The sequence below is a fragment of the Camelus dromedarius genome, chromosome 8, assembly GCF_036321535.1.
Source record: "Camelus dromedarius isolate mCamDro1 chromosome 8, mCamDro1.pat, whole genome shotgun sequence".
Classification (NCBI taxonomy): domain Eukaryota; kingdom Metazoa; phylum Chordata; class Mammalia; order Artiodactyla; family Camelidae; genus Camelus; species Camelus dromedarius.
Genome location: NC_087443.1, coordinates 51,943,810 through 51,962,330, shown reverse-complemented (window position 1 = coordinate 51,962,330; position 18,521 = coordinate 51,943,810). Strand labels below are relative to the sequence as shown.

The following is an 18,521-nucleotide window of genomic DNA, read 5'->3' as shown; positions in this document are numbered from 1 at the left end:
TTCTGGCCACTAAGAAAAGCAGTCTATTCTATTTCTCTTGTCAAGTTTCATTATCTTTGAGATGCCATTCGTTTCAGCAGCCCCAGGAACTGTCCTGCCAACCATGACTATTGTTAACAGTAACATGTTTTGCTGCTATACAGGGAAACATGCTTTCATCTGAAAGGCTTCCAAAAAGCTGTGAAGCACTGGAAGTCACTATAGAGAAATCGACTTACACTCTTAGGAACCACTACCTCCCCTTTTTTACAGTCCAAAGGTGGAATGGGCCACTGATGACGCAGCTGGTCCAATATGAAAAGAGAGTGATGTCTTACCAATCTAAAGGCAGGCTGGTGTCACACAGGGCATTGTCAGAAGGAAACGTTCAAAAACAGAAAACGTCAATAAATGCCATGAAACAGAGAAGGCTCCTGTCGTCTAGTGGACGAGAATGTATAATCAAGAAGCCTTTAGCTTGACTTACACCATCAGGACTTTTGTCAGATTTACGTAAGGGACGTCATTTTAAACTTCTCTTTTACTATTAACTTTAGTTTACTAAGAACGAGAAAAAATACTTCCTGCATATATTTCTTGAGCATGAGGAATACATAGGAAGTTTTGCCTAGCTCAGTTTGGGACAAACAGTCTAGTCAGACTAGGAGAAACTTGGAAAACGATGCCATGGCCTCTGGGGAGATGAAATTCTGACAATCTAAATGTGGAAGTACTGAAACAAGTACTCCAAACTAGTTGTTACTGAAATCAACTGCCTACTTCTAAATCCAGCAAGACCTGAGGAAAAAGGTATAGCTCAAGTCTTGATAACATACTGGGAGATCTGATAAATAAACTAAAAAAAAATCTGAAATCGTAAATAGACTGTTTTTATTTGATAGTGGGGTTTTCTACTCTTGCAGAATTTAATTCTCCCCCACAGCAAAAACCAATCCTGGACACAACAGTTCATAATTTTATTCCTACATAAGAAATATGGTTACATTTTGTGCATCTCTCAAACTTATGATGTAGGCCTACAGCCAAAAGAAGGAAATGCTTTGGAAACAGTATTGAAGGTCTTCAAATAGCACCATTTTGGTACAAGTTATCAATGGCAATCACAAAAACTAAATCTCTGGTAGCTGAGTTGTCAAACCCTCAAATTAAAGGAATCATTCCACTTTCTTACATAACTCAGATTCTGACCTATTGGTCCAACTGCCTACCCTATACAGAAGTCCTTTCACACTATCTCTGAGAGGTGCCAATCCAGCCACTGTTTGGAGACTTCCAGCCAAGCCCTCAGTTGAGTAGATTGTTAAAGGCAGTCTGACTCCTTGTAATCTTTCACCTACTGGCCCTAGTTTTGACTGCCACAGCCACCTAGTCATACTTACTTTTCTACTTGACTATCTTCAACATATATGAAGACAACAACATTGATTGACCTTGGTTTTTGTTCATCTCTAGAATAAATAACTCTAGTTTTGATATCAGTTGCTTGTATAATAAATTCCAGATGCTCTAATTCCACTTCCTTCTTTCAAAAAAAAAAAAAAAGCCCTCTTATATGCAATTCACACAGTTGAATATAATAATCAAAGTTAAGTCTGACAGGCCAATGTACATGGCTGAGTAGCATACCACAAATATAGGACAGTAACATACTACAAATACAAAACAAGCATTACCTTTTTAGCTAGAACTAACAATGCAAGCCTTTTCAACTTGTCATTCTCCAACTACATACACACACCCACCATCTCTATACCTGAATTCCTTGAACCTAGTAAATTATTTTACATACTTTTCTACTGAATGATATCTCTCTGCATACTCCAAAGAGTATTTAAGATTCTCAAGCCAGGGAATTCTACTCTCCCCACGTCTGTCCCCTGAGTTCTAAGATTCTAGAGAATGCTATTTCTGTCTTTCTTTGACTATACTGGATGATAAGATGACTCTCCCAAAGTTCCTGACCCTCTTCATCTTTCAGAAATAAATTCAGAGAAACAATCTCTTCTACTGAAATCTGCTGTTTTCTAGGGGATTATACTGTCAAGAATTTCAGATGCTACTGCTTTTAGCAAAATTAGGGCTGCAGCCTCCTTACCACCAACTTGCCTCTACAAGTTTTGTGATGTGTCACAAAAAAAACATTCAGATCCTGTGTGTGGTGGGGAGGGTAAGTAAGGAGTTGGTGGCAGGGGGATTGAAGAGGAAAAAATTTTTCTCATAAGAAGTGACTTCTTAGAAGCATACTTATCTAAGAAGCGTAATCTAGTTCAAAACAAAAAGCACCTAATATGAAAAAAGCTCCTGTTTATGTTGATTATGAGGGCTGGCAAGAGATTATTCTTTTAATTGAACTAAATATTTTAGATAAAAAGACAGACCAAGTTTTTTCTAAACTGTTATATTCTGATTAATTTTCCTTGGTCTGCACAGACCTCCCATTCCTCCTGTTCCTTCGAAGTCAAAACAAAAAGGCAAAACCATGTCTATCCCCCACCAATAAAAACCTCCAAACTTTAACTGGTTAAAGGGGAAAAAAAAGATTTTTCTCCCATAGCTTACAAGGTACAAACACAAGAAACTGCTCGGACAGGCAGTCACAGAATCCCACCACCTCCACTGAGCTTCCAATGACATGCTTATATGCACATCAACATGACTGATAACTTACCACCAACAAAGAGTTTATAAAATGTATTCACACATTAAGAGAAAATGCAGTTGGATGTATTTATTTAAAAATTAAAAACAGATTCTCTCAATCTAATTAATAATTTAGGTTGAATTTACAAAGCAAATTTAAAAAAAAGTTTCTTATATATCTGGGCTTAAATATAGGGCTTTAAAGCTCCGGTTTAATGTAGACTATTAGTAATTTTTATTTTATTACTTCTTTTTATACTTTAAATTCTTAATCTTATAACCTGTACCTGATAGTTTGGGTAAACTGTGAGGGGTAGTTCCTAAAGTAAGTTTTCCATTTCCATCTGAACAAATCAAGTGAAATCTATGTAAAAAGTACTTTGAAATGTTGGGACAGAACTGAGGATGGGATGGTTGGGAGGAACAATAAGAAGCTAATCTATAACCTTAAATCTGTAAATATTACTATTTTCAGATATGAACTCATTAATACAACAAATTCTTGAAAGGTAGCAACTAAGATCTTTCTTGGTTATTTTTACCCCACAGATCAAGTGAACAGAATCTAAGTAACACTACCCCTTGGATTATGTATCATTTAGTTATGACAGTTTGCCAAATCAGTTGTTTAAATATTGACTACATGGACATACAGAACAATCCAAATTAGCTGAGGAAAGGCAGCATTGATGAAAAAAATTTTCAGCAAGAAGAGTAACCGGGAGATTTGACTTTAGTATTTTTCTCCCTTCCCCTTCTGCTGCCCACAAGCTGTTTCTAGTTCTTCCACCAAAGGTCCCAAAGCTTCTTGCTTAAAAGCCTCCCCAGTGAAATTTGTAATTTATCAAGAAAGCGTATCTCCCAGTAGTGGTCACATTTCAAAACAGGTACAGGTTAAAAAAAAAAAAAAAATCTCCCGTTGGTACAAAGTGTAAAACCAATGTCTGTGAACAAGGAAATTTTTCTTATGCTCCTTCTCTGCTCATCATTCCTACTCCAAAAACCCAGAATGCTTTAAAACACTGCTTTTTTTTTTTCTTTTTCCGTAGATAATATATATTTCTTAAGCTGAAGTGTAGTCGCTTTACCCTGTTGTATTAGATTCCGGTGTACAGCATGGTGGTTCAGATACACACATATATTCCTTTTCCTATTATTTTTCATCACAGGGTTATTACAAGACATTAAATACAGTTCCCTGTGCTATAAGGTAGGATCTTGTTTACTTTAAATATAGTTAAAAAGCTGCTTTTGCGAAAAATAATTTTAAACGATCAGTAATACACGAAATGAGAAAATCAGGATTATCGGAAATACAAGAAGTCTACTCCCACTTTCAATCGCGCATGGCTCACTTGAGGATAGCGACCGTCAGTCACTATCTTTCATCGAAGTAAAATGTACAAATGCTTTATAGAAATAACCTGTCTCATCTCTAGTTTTTAAATTCAATTAAATCTAATACGCTTATATCATAAAGTGAATCTAGTAAATATTAAAAGAAAGTAATTCAAACGATCCGAATCTCAGAATGCGGCGAGGTTAGTCCCAATTTAATAGATCCAAGCTTGAGTACCTGCACCATTTTTCCTCATTTTACTACTTTCCACCCCACTAGTGTGTGCCTGGCAGAGACTACCTGCCCGCATCCAGTCTAAGTCAGATATCAGTTCTCTCCAACTAGGCTAGTTACTGTTCTAGACTCTCCAGAAACTTTCTAATGACTAACTACCCTGATAAACCTGTTAACGTTAACGTGTCAGTGGTCAGCTAAACTCCTCCTCCTAAATTACATCCTTGCATTTTACAAAAGACTTTAACCCAAAGGATTGATACGAGTTACAGAGAAAAGCGCAAGAAAGATAGATTGCGGAGATAATGGCCTTTAAAAATCACAAGGTCTACTACGTCCCCTACTCTTTCTTGTGTGTAGAGGCCTTTTAAGGTAGTAAGACCGGAAGTTGGTACAGGTATTGTTGATACAAAACAAAGAAGAAGAAAAAAAAAAAAACTTCCAGTGAGTGTGGCACGCTCGCCCGCTAGTCCCCTACCCCCAATCTCCCCAGTCCCCACTCGACGACCTCGAGATGGCTGGGACCGGAGTCCTAGCGGGGAAGGCTGGGGGCTGGGGGCTACTGTGCCTGGTTTCGGGCCTGCGAGCCCGGGTGCGCAGGTGGGGTCTGGGACGAGGCGAGGAGGCGCTGGCCCCGGGTTACCTGCGGCGAAGTGGAGCGGGGTGGACTTCCTGCCCGCCGTGTCGCGGCTGTTCACCTTCTCGGGTGTCACCAGCCTCTTGACTCGCTCCACGTCCCCGTTGCGGCACGCCTCGAACAGCTCGCGGGCCGCCGGCTCCACGGCCTCAGCCGCCGCGCCCGCGCAGGCCGCGCCCCCGCCCGCGCAGCGGCGGCCCGACATGATCCTGGCCGCCGCCGCCGCCAGCAGCAGCGCCAGCAACGGCAGCAGGAGCCCCGGCCCCGCGAGCAGGAGGGCGAGGCCCCCCGGAGGAGACGCGCTCAGGGCCCGGGCCGCACGGCTTCCCGCTGTCACCAGGCTCGGCGCAGTCCCATGGCCGCGCCGCCGCGCGCCCCTCGCTCGGCCCCGCGACCCCCAACTGCCCCGCGGCGGCAGAGGCGCCGCAAACCCGCCGTTCGAGATCTGAAGCGACGCGGCGGCGGAAGCTGGCAAGGCCGCTCCTGCCAGCTCCGCCGAGCCCTGGGAGCGCCCGTGACGTCCAGCCGCGCATGCGCAGTGGTCATAGACTGGCGGGGCCGGTTTCGGCGAGCGCAGCGCGGAGGGGCTTGTGGGAAATGTGAGGCGAGCGCCTCTGGCCGCGGGAGGAGACGGGGCTTTATTCCACCGCCATCTTTGTGGTGGGATTCCCTGAGGTCGAAAAGAGTTTGCTCATTGTCATTTGTAAAGAGTGGATTTCCTGATCTGAATTTCCTTACTGCTGTTAAACTGAAAAGAACCCTTGGAAGTTTTCCCCCTATCTTGCATATTTTTTTGAACTTCTTATGTGGAATTTACCCATTTTTTCAACTTCCACAATCCCTTTCTCTTCGGGGATTTTTTTTTTTTTTCTTTTTCTCCCCACTGTCTCTTCCCTTACCCCACAACTGCTGTTTTGTTGTTTCTTGTGAGCCACTTTTTGGAAATGAATGAGTTGCTTGATGGGAAGGTTGGATGAGCCGCCCCAAGACCATTTAAAGACAATTAGGAAAGTGATGAAAGTTTGTTCCAATTCCAAGTAATTGAGAGACATGGCTCAGATTAATTACTCATTCCGTGGGTGTTAACTCAGGACTAACTGAAGGGCCCATCATAAATCAGTATTATGCTGACTTAGCTGAAGTGTGGACATACTGGGTATACACATTGCTGACAAAGTTTAATGAGTTGAGGATTTTTACTTACCGTTACAGCAAGAAAAGCACATAATTAATTATCGCTTAAGGTAGTAATGCAGCTGTTATTGATCATTCCCTACTCTATACCCTGGTCTTAAGAAACTGTTCAAAAGAAAGGTATGCTTACATAAAATTATACGTGTTGACCTTTGGCGTGTAGACAAGCTTCCCATCCCCCACTCCGCACCCCCTCCTCCCCACCACCCCAGTCTTAACCTGTTTTTCAGCAAATTCAGTTTTTGTTCGGAATGTCTACTCACTGTTGTGCTAAAAGATACAGGTTGTACACTTTGGAGAGTATTTTAATAAACATGCAAATTATGTAATTATACATGTACATAATAATACATTAAGTATAGGTTTGAATTATGTTGTATATTAATAAATGGATATCCATGAATGCACCCAAGAACTAGAAAAAGACCAATACTATTGCATCTATCATTTTTCTTTCATATTTTATCCTCTTGACAAATATATTTTCCAATTTTATTCCTTGTTTACTGATTTGTATTTATTAATCCTTTCCCATGTGTGTATTCCATTCCTCAACAACATATTGTTCAGTTTTGTTTTTGAGCTTTATAAAAATATGTCTGAGCTCTTTTTTCACTTGGGATGTTTGTAAGACTCATGCATTCATTTTCATTGTTTTATAAAGTTGCCTTGTGTGAGTATACCACAGATTTACAATTCAACTGGCCTTTGGTTTGTTTCCAGTTTTTTTGTTATAAACAATAGTGCTATGAACATTCTTATGCATTCTTCTGGTGCACATGTGCAAGTATTTAAAATGAGAGGCATTGAAACTTTTTGACCACTACTTACAAGAATATATATGCACCTCGTGTAAGAAATGCACTTGGTGTCTTCAACAGTACACACACACACACACACACACACGTATGTATGTGTGTTTATATATATATATGTATAAAACAAAGGTTTCACAAAATAATGAAACAATATTCACTTCTCCAGTGTTTAGAACTATGACTGTCAGTTAATGGATTACAGAACTCACAAATGAGTGGTGACACAAGGTTTAAAAATCACTGCAGGAGTGGACTACCCAGTGGAGTCACTCAATCATAGGGAATGAACGTTCCACTTTACAAGGTAAAGCCAAATCATTTTTCAGAGAGATTGTTTATAATATACATGCACATCAGCAGAGTGCAGGAGTTTTTAAAATCTCTGCCCTCATCAACCCTTGGTATTGTCTAATCATTTTTTTCCAATACAGTGGGTGTGAATAGTATCTCAAAGAGGCCTTAGTCTACATTTTCAAAAATACCAAATTTCTAAATTTCTCGTTAAAGAAATACAAATCAAAACCACTATGAGATATTACTTCACACTCATAAGGATGACTACTATTTAAAAAAATGAGAAAATAAGAAGTGTTGGTAAGTTTGTGGCAAACTTGGAACCCTTGTGCATTTCTGGTGGGACTGAAAAATGGTACAACTGCTGAGGAAAACTATGGCATTTACTGAAAAAATTTAAAATAGAACTGCCATATGATCCAGTAATTCCACTTTTGGGCATATGTACAAAAGAATTGAAAGCAGGGTCTTGAGATATTTGTACACTCATGTTCATAGCAGCATTATTCACAATAGCCCAGAGGTGGAAGCAACCCAAATGTTCATGAACAGATGAATGGATAAACAAAATGTGGTGTATACATACAATAAAACATTTTTCAGCCTTAAAAAAGGAAACCTGTCCTATACAACAACATGGATGAACTTTGAGGACATGGTGCTAAGTGAAATAAGCTAGTCACAAGAAGACAAATACTATATGTTTCCACTTATATAAGGTGTATTAGTTTGTTAGGGCTGCCATAATACAATACTGCAGAGTGGGTAGCTTAAACCACAGAAATTTATTTTCAGCAGTTTTTGAGGCTAGAAGTCCAAGGTCAAGGTGGTGGCAGATTTGATTTCTTCTGAGGCCTCTCTCCTTGACTTGCAGAAAGCCATTTTCTCACTGTATCCTCACATTGCCTTTCCTCTGTTCATGTGAATCCCTGGTGTCTATGTGTCCAAATTTCCTCTTTTTATAAAAAGACATGAGTCAGATTGGGTTAGGGCCCATCCATATGACCTCTTTTAACCTTAATTTCCTTATCTCCAGATACAATCACATTTAGAGGTACTCTAAGGCTGCAGCATATGAATTTTGGGCGCCCCCCCCACAACTCAGCCCATAAAATGAGGTATCCAGTGTAGACAGAAGTGGAGAGGAGAGTAGCGTGGTGTTTACCAGGGACTGGGGAAAAGAAGAAATGAGTTGTTGAATGAGTATTAGAGGTACAGTTTTGCAAGATAAAAAAGTTCTGGAGATCTGTTGCATAATATGAATATATTTAACACTACTGAACTGTGCCAAACTGTATAATAATAATTTGTTGTGGAGGTTTTCTAGATGGCCTTATTATCTGTGAATGTGAGTGCGTGAAAAAAGTTTCTCCTTTTCCCATCTTAGGCCTTAGGTCTTACTGAGTCGGCTAAGACCTCTAATGTAATGTGGAATAAAAGTATTGATACTGGATATGCTTGTCTTATTCTGTTTTTTTAAAGGACATTTAACCTTTTACTATTAAGAATGATGTTTTTAAAAATGCTATTTTTGTTAGTGTCTTGGTGGTTAGACTTTTTTCAGGTAAAAGAGTTTCCTTCTCTTTGCACTTTGCTAAGAATTGTTATCATGAATAGATGTTGAATTTTTATGAAATGCTTCCTTATTTGTTGAGTTTTTTTTAAAAAATCATAATTAGATGTTGAACTTTATCAAATGCTTTTTTCTTACATCTATTGAGACGCATTTTTCTTCTTTAAGCTGTTCGTGTAATCAATTATGTTTATGGATTTTCTAATGTCAAAGCAATCAATAATTTAAAACTTTCCCACAAAGTAAACATGGAATCCAGAGAGTTGTTTTGGCACATTCTATCAAACTTTCATAGAATAGATAATTCCAATATTATTCAAACTTTTTCCAAAGAATACAAAAAGAGGAAACACTCCCTAACTCATTTAATGAAGCTATTTTAACCTTGATACCAAAGCAAGTAAGGACAAGAAAGGAAAATTACAGGTCGTTTTCAATCATGAACATAGATGTAAAACTCCTAAATAGAAGATAAGCTAACAGAATCTAAAAAGGTGATGAAGAACCAACTGGTGCTTAAATATACTCAATATACTCAAATATAAAAATACTCAAAACAAATACACACACACAAAATAACTCCAGAGTTGTTTTATACGTATAACTAAAGCAACTGTGGGATTGAATCCGACAGTAATTTTCTTAATCGTAAGCAAGATATTTTCCCTTGCCAATCTTTATTCTTCCCTTCATTAAAAGGGAAGTGAACAGCTTAGACTTGGATATGAGTTAAAACAGAAATAAGAAGGTGTAGAAGAAGACTATACCAGGCTGAATATTGTTGTTCCCCTTTGCCCCCAAATTCGTATCCACCCAGAATCTCAGAATGTGACCATGTGAGGATGGAGGCACAGATCGGAATGATGGATATACAAGCCAAGGAATGCCAGAGATTGCAGGCAACCACCAGAAGCTAGAAAGGCAAGAAAGATCTTTCCCTAGAGTCTTCAGAGATAGCACAGCCCTGCTAACACCTTGATTTCAGGCTTCTAGCCTCCAGAATTGTGAGAGAATAAATTTTTTTTTTTTGTTACAGGAAACCCAGTTTGTGGTACTTTGTTATAGCAGTCCTAGGAAATTAATAATAGATTATGGTACTAGAAAGTGGGGTGCTGCTGTAACAAATACCTAAAAATACGGAAGTGATGTTGGAATTGGGTAGTGGGTAGAGGCTGAAAGAATTTTTAAGTGCCTCATAGAAAAAGGCCTAGATTGCCTTGAAGAGATAGTTGGTGGAAATAGAAGTTAAGTGCAGTTGTGGTGAGGGTCCAGAAAGATGTTAACTGTAGAGAAAGTTTCTATTGTCTTAGACCATACACATACCATCACTAACAGAACGGTGCTAGAAATATGAATGATAAAGTGCTCCCGGTGAGGTCCCAGACAGAAACAAGGAACATGGTATTGGACACTAGAGGAAAGGTAATCATCATTACAAAGCAGCAGAAGATTTGGCTGAATTACATTCTACTATTGAGTGAAAATAGAATTTATAAGAGATGAACTTAGATAGATTTTCAAGCAACATGTAGAAGGTGCAGACTGGTTTTTCCTTTTCACTTACAGTAAAATAAGAGAAGAAAGAGAGAAATTGAGAAATACACTGGTAAGGTGAAAGGAACCTGCAAATGATGAATTGGAAAATTCTTAGCATACTCAGCACGCTCTGGAAACAGCGCCAAGGGTGTGGCTGGACAACTGTTTGCTATGGAGATCAGGTGTGTGTGATTTATGGCTCCAATCAGCCATCTTAGTAGCTGCCAGCGATAGAGATGAGGTTATCCAGGAATCTTTGTGCCTAATGATGTGGAGCCTCTTGACATCCACAGAAGATTGACAAGGTTTTGTAGAATTTTACCCCAGCAGAACTCTGCCGACTGGGTGTAAGGGGACAGAGATGGAATGAAATGGAGAAAGAATGACTCAGGGCTGAGCCATGAATGCAGAGGCCAGAGAGGGTGGAGCTGTCAACCTCGGAGGGCTGAGAGGGCAGAGCATCAAACCACAAAAGATTACTCTTAAGCCTTGAAACCTGATAGAATTTGCCTTTTTGGGAGGCGAACTGCTTTAGAGAGGTAATCTCTTTACTCCCCCTTACCCCCTTTTTTTCCAGTTTAAGAATGGGAATGTCTATCCCATGCCTGCCTCATAATTGTATTTTGGAAGCAGACAGTTTGTTTACTAGTTTCACAGGCCTGTGGATTGAGAAGAACTTTGCTCTACGATGGACCATATCCAGAGTTCCACCCATATCTGATTTAAGTGATTTATATGACAGAATTGGGAATTTTTTTTCTGAGGTGACAATACTTTGGACCTAGATTTAATGCTGGAATGGGTTAAGACTTTGGGGGATTTGGGGATGGAATAAATACATTTTGTACACAGGATGGAGGAGCCAGATGGCAGACTGTACTGAGTTGATTAGTGTCCCCTCTAAAATTGTGTCCAATTTGAACCTCAGAATGTGACCTTATTGGAAATAGGGCCTTTGCCCATGTAATTAAGTTGAGGTCATATTGGATTAGGATGGGCTCTAAATACGATCACTGGAGTCCTTACAAGAAAAGATGAGGACACACAGACACAGACAGAAAAAGATCATGTGAGGATTGCTGGCCACCACCTGTAGCTAGAAGAGGCAAGGAAGTCTCCTCCATAGAGTGATTCCAAGAAAGCATGGCCCTTCCAACACACGGATTTCAGACTTCCGGCTTCCAGAATTTCAAGGGGTTGAATTTCTGTTATTAGAGGCCTCTCAGTTTGTGGTACTCAGTTACAGCAGCCCGAGGAACTGAATACACAGAGCCAGTTGTGAAATAATTGTCAAATGTACAAACGTGTAGGGCTGAAAGCTCACAAGAGCGTGGCAGAGTGGGCAAGTGGGTTAAATGCACAAGTTGTGAGGGAATGAAAAAGGGTTACTAACTGACCTCTGCTCAAGGGTCATGTTGCAGGAGCTTGGGAAGGAGACAGCAACTGCAAAATGATTCAGTGGGAAAGCTTTGGCTTGGCATTTCACTTGCTACCCAATGGGAACTGATTATATGCCTGTTTACTTTTCATTTTTTTTATTCCTTTGAATTCCTCTAGATAAACAGGGATGGTATTTTGGCATTTCAATTTCCATGGTACTTTCAGCTATTTTATGTTCATGACAGAAATTTTGGCATGTTGTGTTATTGCTAAAGTAACACATTTAGACAGAAATACATTCTCATCTTATTTTGTTAAAAAATGTTTGTATGTTTTTCTTTTCACAAAATGTTTGTTTTTGAAAGTTTGGAAAAATAGAGGTTAGCAAAAGGAAAAATATGTTAACAAAGGTTAACACACACTCATTAATGTTTATGTCACAGCTTGTGTTCTTTGGGAAGCTGACTCTGAAGTCGAGATTAGTGTGTAGGATGTTTACTAAGGAACGGTCTTGGGATCAGTACTTGTGGAAGGGAGGAGAAGGAAGCAGGACAGGACAGAGGGAGAAATTGAACTGAGATACAGTCCCAATCAACCATCTTGATGACAAACTCTGGATCTCAGATTGCTCTTCAAAATTGTCCCAAATTTGGGCAAGGGGAACAGACACTTATAACTCCTACTTGATCAGCCATTGGATGAGCTACTCTTGGAGGGGGTATGATCTCGGGTCAGTTTTTTTCTTTTCTTCAGGCAAAGCAGTCCCCAAAGAGGGCTGAGAGCTAAAGGCTGTCTTCCTGAAGCACTTCCAGTGGTTGGGGGAACAAGTCCTCCAGTTCTGGATTGGCATCTGGGCGGCACATTGCAGCATCTACCACATATTGTTACAAAAATTGAGTTAAACATTTTTTGCAATTCATGACTGCTGTGGACTGAATGTTTGTGTCCTCCCAAAATTCACAGATTGAAGCGCTAATCCCCAATGTGATGATTTTTGGATGTGGGGCCTTTGGAAGGTAATTAGGTCATGAGGCTGGAGTCCTGATAATGGGATTAGTGCCCTTAGAAGAGACATAAGAGAGATGATCTCTGTCTCTACCACTTGAGGATACAGCAACAAGGTGGCACCTGCAAACCAAGAAGAGGGCTCTCACCAGACATGGAATCTGCTGGTCCTTGATCTTCGACTCCCAGGCCTCCAGAACTGTGAGGGATGAAATTTGCTGTTAAAGCCACCTTGTCTATGGAAGTTGTTATAATAATCCAAGCTAAGCAGTGGAACTTTATCACCATCCGTTCTGACAACATTCCCTTATTTCATTTTTTTCCCTGTTAACTGAACCTTAGACCGATACTTCTCTCTCTGATATGTTTGGGGTACATCTTTGATTACGTATGTATCTTTGAAAAATATTTAATACTGTTTTGTGTGTTTATGTATTAAATTTATATCTTTGCCCTTCTTTTATGAAATTGCCTTTCCTATATGTGGACTTTGTTTTTCTACACAAATATTAGAAAAAAGTTTGATTTCTCCCCAAATTCTGGAATTGTAATTAGAATTGCTTTTATTGATTAATTGGGAGGAAGACCGACATATTTACAGTGTGAATTAAGATTACATTATACTTGTTAGATCATTAGATAACATTAGGTGCAGCTGGGGATACTGGGAAACTTTCTGGTTGAATGATATGGTGTTGCCATTCTGGAGAGCAATCTGTCAATGTTTAATAAAGTTAAATATGTATATATGCTATGATGTAGCAATTCCTCTCAGGAGTTTTTACCCCAGAGAAACTCTTGCACAGATGCACAAGAATGTTCACTGCAGTTGCTTATGGTAGCCAAGAATTGCAGACAACTTACATGTCCATCATAAAGGAATGGATAAGAAAAATATATAAGCATATGATTGAATATGATGCAGAAGGAATGAACTGGGTTTTCATAGAGCAACATGGATAGACGTCGAAAGATTGTACAAAAACTAAAAAAGAATGCAATGATAGTGTAATTTCATGTGTGTAAATTAAGAAATACACAAAATAGGATGTGAGGGTAATCTGGCTGTGGTATCTGTCACCCCATTGATCGTCAGGGTTGATTTGGCTGATCTGGCTGGCTAGGCAGTGTCCCCTTCCTCCCCCACCACTCCAAGTGTGTCCCTCCCAATGCTGCACCCTCGGGCTGGGTCAAAGAGAATGACCTTCCCTGATAGAGGAGAACCATTCTTCTCGGTCAAGGGTAAAGAGTAGCTGCACTCCCCTGCTAGAACCTTCAACCAGCTCTCAGGAAATACACAAAATAATATCACATATTTTCAAGGACAGATATATGTATGAAAGGTAGATTGGAAGAACATACATTAAATAATACATATGTTGGGATGTAGAAAGAAAATGGAACTGGAAACTAGGGTTAGAGATGAAGGGAAAAGGCAATAAATACATCAAACAATTTTTAATGGGGATTAACTTGGATGCATAATGATAGCTTGCCATGAAATTAATATTATCAATTCAATTCTATACACCTGAGGTAAAAAACTGCTAACAGTTCACTAAGGTGTAACACTTTTTGAAAGGATTCTATTTTTATTTTGTAAATATTCTAGGTAGATTATCTATACCAATATGAAATAAATGAGCTATAATTAACATCTTGCTTCTATCTTTTTAAAAAAAACTGCACTTTACTTTATTAGGTTAATGCAGCATACATTTACATAAAAGGAGCATTTCTATTTCTATGAAAACCTTACCAAGTTTTTTTTTTTTTTGCTTTAATCTTGAATAAAATTTGTTCTCAATGTGCTTCTTTAATTGCACATTTATTTTTTATTTTGTATATTTATTTTTCTCATTTATTTCTTGACAATTAGTCCAATGACAAGTTATCTTAATTAAATTCATATTTTGTCAAAGGGCACACTAATTACTATACAGTTGGTATTTAGAGACAATTCTATACTTGATTAAAAAAAAAGAGAGAGGGAAACTCTTATTCAGCAGTCTAACTTCCTGAAGCATAATCAATAGTTGCACCGGAGGGGAAGCCAGCTCTTACACTTTGTGGCTGGGACCGCTATTTTTAGCATGGCAGAGTACCTTACGGCAGAAAAATGCACCCTTTAAGAATAACTAGAGAAATTGGATAAAACAACCACCACAACAAATAAAATCTCTCTATGGGTATTGGAAAGCTGCTAAGGCAACTTAGAACTTGAGAAGTCAAGATTCTGGAGAGGGGAAAACCACGTAGATCTGAACTAACATTCTGCAGATGTGTTTTTCCAAGGGGAATTTCACAATTCTGGCCTCAAGGAATGTGGGTGAATATGCAGTAAAAGTCTCCATCAAAGGACTGGTGCTGGAAGGCAGAGAAATCATTAGAGCATTTGGTAACCCTGTGGGTCTAAAGGAACACAAATTAGATGCTGGAGGGGCAGAAAACTGAACTCAACCAGTCAGGTTTTTTTGTTTTTTTTTTTAAAGTATTTTTCTGAATTCTGAAGTTGTAAGGTATAGGAGGCTAAGAAGCTAGGCAGAAAGTTTTTGAAAAGCAGAGTGGAGTTTCTGGCTGTCTCAGACTACTGAGCAGTCAAGGATTGGAGTTCAAGTCCTGGAGGAGGGGCCCTGGGGAACTTACCCAGGCTTTTAGTTGGAACTCTGTAGGCTATGCTCTAAGGTGGGAGTGATGAAGAGGTAGAAAGGGCTGTAGTAAGACTTCAGCAGAACCCTGAGTCAGCTCAGTCTGTGATTGGATTAAGGTGGTCAGCCCTAACTCTACCTGCCCAGCAGAGGACATGGTGAACCTTCTCTGCAGATTCCCTCATCATCCAGAATTTCTACTTTTCAACACAATATCTGACTATCAACCAAAGAGTACTAGGCATGCCAAGATATGGGATACAATGAACAAAAATATAAGGAAAAAAATCAGACAGGTGGTTCAGAATTATAGATACCAATAAAAAAAATTTAACATAATTATAATAAATATATTCAAGAAAATAGAGAAAAAGAAGAAAAAACTAGATTAAGAAAAAGAGAATTTCACAGAGACATATAGAACATAGCAAATACGTCTAATGTATAAGTAATTGGAGTCCCAGTGACTAGGAGAAAAAGGGAAAATAAATGCTCCAAGATGGAAAAAGGAAAGGGAAAAAGTGAAGCACAGTGAAAAAGCTAAATATATGGGTAAATATAAATGGACTTTGAGTGTATAAAACAACAGTAATGTTCTTTGCAATTTAAATACATGAAATTAAGGGGATGTTATAGCTCAGTGGTAGAGTGCCTGCTTAGCATGCACAAGGTCCTGGGTTCAATCCCCAGTACCTCCATTAAAAATAAATAAATGAATAAACCAAATGAGTTCCTTCCCCAACCACCCCCACCCACAAAAAAAAGAAAAGAAAATAGGTGGAATTAAATCTGTGATAACAGTAACACGACAGACAGGAAATGGTAAGTGGAATTAAAGTCTTCTAAAGTTTTAGTATTGTCAGGGAAGCAGTAAAAGTAATAACTAATTTTAAGCTATGTTGTGAGTTAAATTGTGTTCCTCCTAAAAGGTATGTTGAAATACTAACCCTCAATACTCAGAATGTGATCTTGTTTGGAAATAGGGTCATTGGAGATGTAATTACTGAAGCAGAGATAAGGTCAGACTGGAGTAGGGTGGGACCATAATCCAATAGATGTGTTTATAAGAAAACAGCCATGTGAAGTCACAGAGACATAGGAAGAATGTCATGTGAAGATGTAGGCAGAGATTGCAATGACACATCTACAAACCAAGGAATGCCAAGGACTGTTGGCTATCACCAGAAGCTAGAAGAGAGGCATGGAGTAGTTCTCCCTCAGAGCCCTCAGAAAGAACTAACCCTTCTGATCCCTTGATTTTTTTGGACTTCTAGCCTCCAGAACTATAACAGAACACATTTCTGTTGTTTTAAGCCATCTAGGTTGTAGTACTTTGTTATGGCAGCCCTAGGAAATTAGCACATACTGTAATACATTATAATATTTAGGCTAACCACTGAAAGAATAGCCTAAAAAGTATAAATAACTATTAGATGGAGAATATAGAATAATATAGCATTATTTAATTAATCCAAAGGAAGATAAGAAATGAAAGATAAAAACTATCTGGGTGAGATGTAAAACAAGTAATAAAAGAGTACACATGTTGTCATTATATTATGTATTTATCATTACATTACATTACATTAAGTGTACATTTAATTATATTAAATGTAAATGAACTAAATATTCCAGTGATTGACCTGATTGACAGTAGTGAATGACAAAGATTGTCATACTGAAAGGAAAACAAAATCCTACTATGTGCTGCTTACAAGAAACATACCTTGACATAAGAACACAGAAAATTTGAAACTAAAAGAATTAAAAAGAATTAATGAAAAGAAAACTGATGTAACTATATCAATATCAGATAAGAACACGTTATGGCAAAAAACATTACTAGGAATAAAGAGAAATATTTAATAATTTTAAAGAAGTGAATCCTTCAGGAAGATATAACAATTTTAGACCTATATACTCTCAATAAGATAGCTTCAAAGTATATGAAGCAAAAATTTGGCAGAACTGAAAGGCAAAGTAGAGAAATCCACAGTCATAGTGAAATACTTTAACATGAAGCTCTCAATATCTGTTAGAACAAGCAGACAAAACATCAGTAAGTATAAAGATTTTGAACATGATTAACGAAACAACTTAACTGACATGTAGAATGTTATACATGACAACATAATACATATTCATTTTAAATGCACGTGGAACACTTATCAAAATTGATCATATGCTGGATCATATAGCATGCCTCATAAAAACATCAAAGGTTTGAAATTATATAGAATGTGTTTTCTGACCACAGTGAATTCAGTTAGAAATCAAAAACTGTTAACTAGAAAACCCTCAACTTTAAGGAATTAAGCAACATAATTCTAAATAAGTCATGGCTCAAATAAGAAATCACAATGGAATCTAGAAAGTATTTTGAATTGACGGATAATGAAGATGTAACACGTTAATACCTGTGGCTGTGACTCAAGCTGTGCTTATGGAAAAATATATAGCTTCAAACATACAATCAGAAAAGAAGGAAGACTGAAAATGAAGAATCTAAATATTTATCTTTAAAAATTAGAAAACAACAGCAAAATAAATCTACAGCAGAAAAGGCAAGTAGATAAAGATAAGAGTTGAAATTAATTAAATATATAACAAATGCACGATAGAGAAAAGCAACAGAACAAAAAAGTTGGATCTTTGAAAAGACTAATAAATTTGCAGACCTCTAGCATGTTAAGCCAAGAACAAAAAGAGAGAAAATACAAATTTCCAATATCAGGAATAAAAAGAAGACATTCCTACAGATCTTATAGACGTTAAAAATATAATAGATGATCTATACAACACATGTTGTATAGTCTCATATCTGCTAAACAAGTTGATTCTTTAATTAAAAACTTTCCTATAAAGAAGCTTTAAGTCCCACATGGCCTTATGAATAAATTCTTCCAAATATTTAAGGAAGAAATAACATCAACTTTACACAACTCCTCCAGAGACTAGAAAAAGATGGAACACTTCTAATTTATTTTAAGAGGCTAGCATAACTTTTGGTACTGGAGTTTGAAAAGGACATTTAAAAAATGAAAATTATAGGCCAATCTCTTTCAAGAACAGATATATGAATATCCTAGACCAAGTATTAGCAAAGTTAACCCATTAATATATAGACAGGATGATATATCATGACCAAATTTGCTTGAAATGAAAATTAATCAGTATAACTTACTAGGTTAACAGAAAAAAGAAAATTTATATGATCATGTCA

General features: G+C 38.0%; 1 protein-coding gene across 2 annotated transcripts in view; it reads right to left on the bottom strand.

The window, feature by feature from the left end:
- The window catches only part of TNKS2 (tankyrase 2), a 56,617-nt gene extending 51,547 nt beyond the window's left edge, over nucleotides 1-5,070 (bottom strand). For both annotated transcript variants that reach the window (XM_031461381.2, XM_064488217.1), the window contains exon 1: nucleotides 4,857-5,070. In XM_031461381.2, the coding sequence (XP_031317241.2) occupies nucleotides 4,857-5,055 (199 nt within the window). In that variant the 5' untranslated portion in view covers nucleotides 5,056-5,070. The remainder of the gene's footprint in view (nucleotides 1-4,856) is intronic.
- Between the last annotated feature and the right edge of the window lie 13,451 nt (nucleotides 5,071-18,521).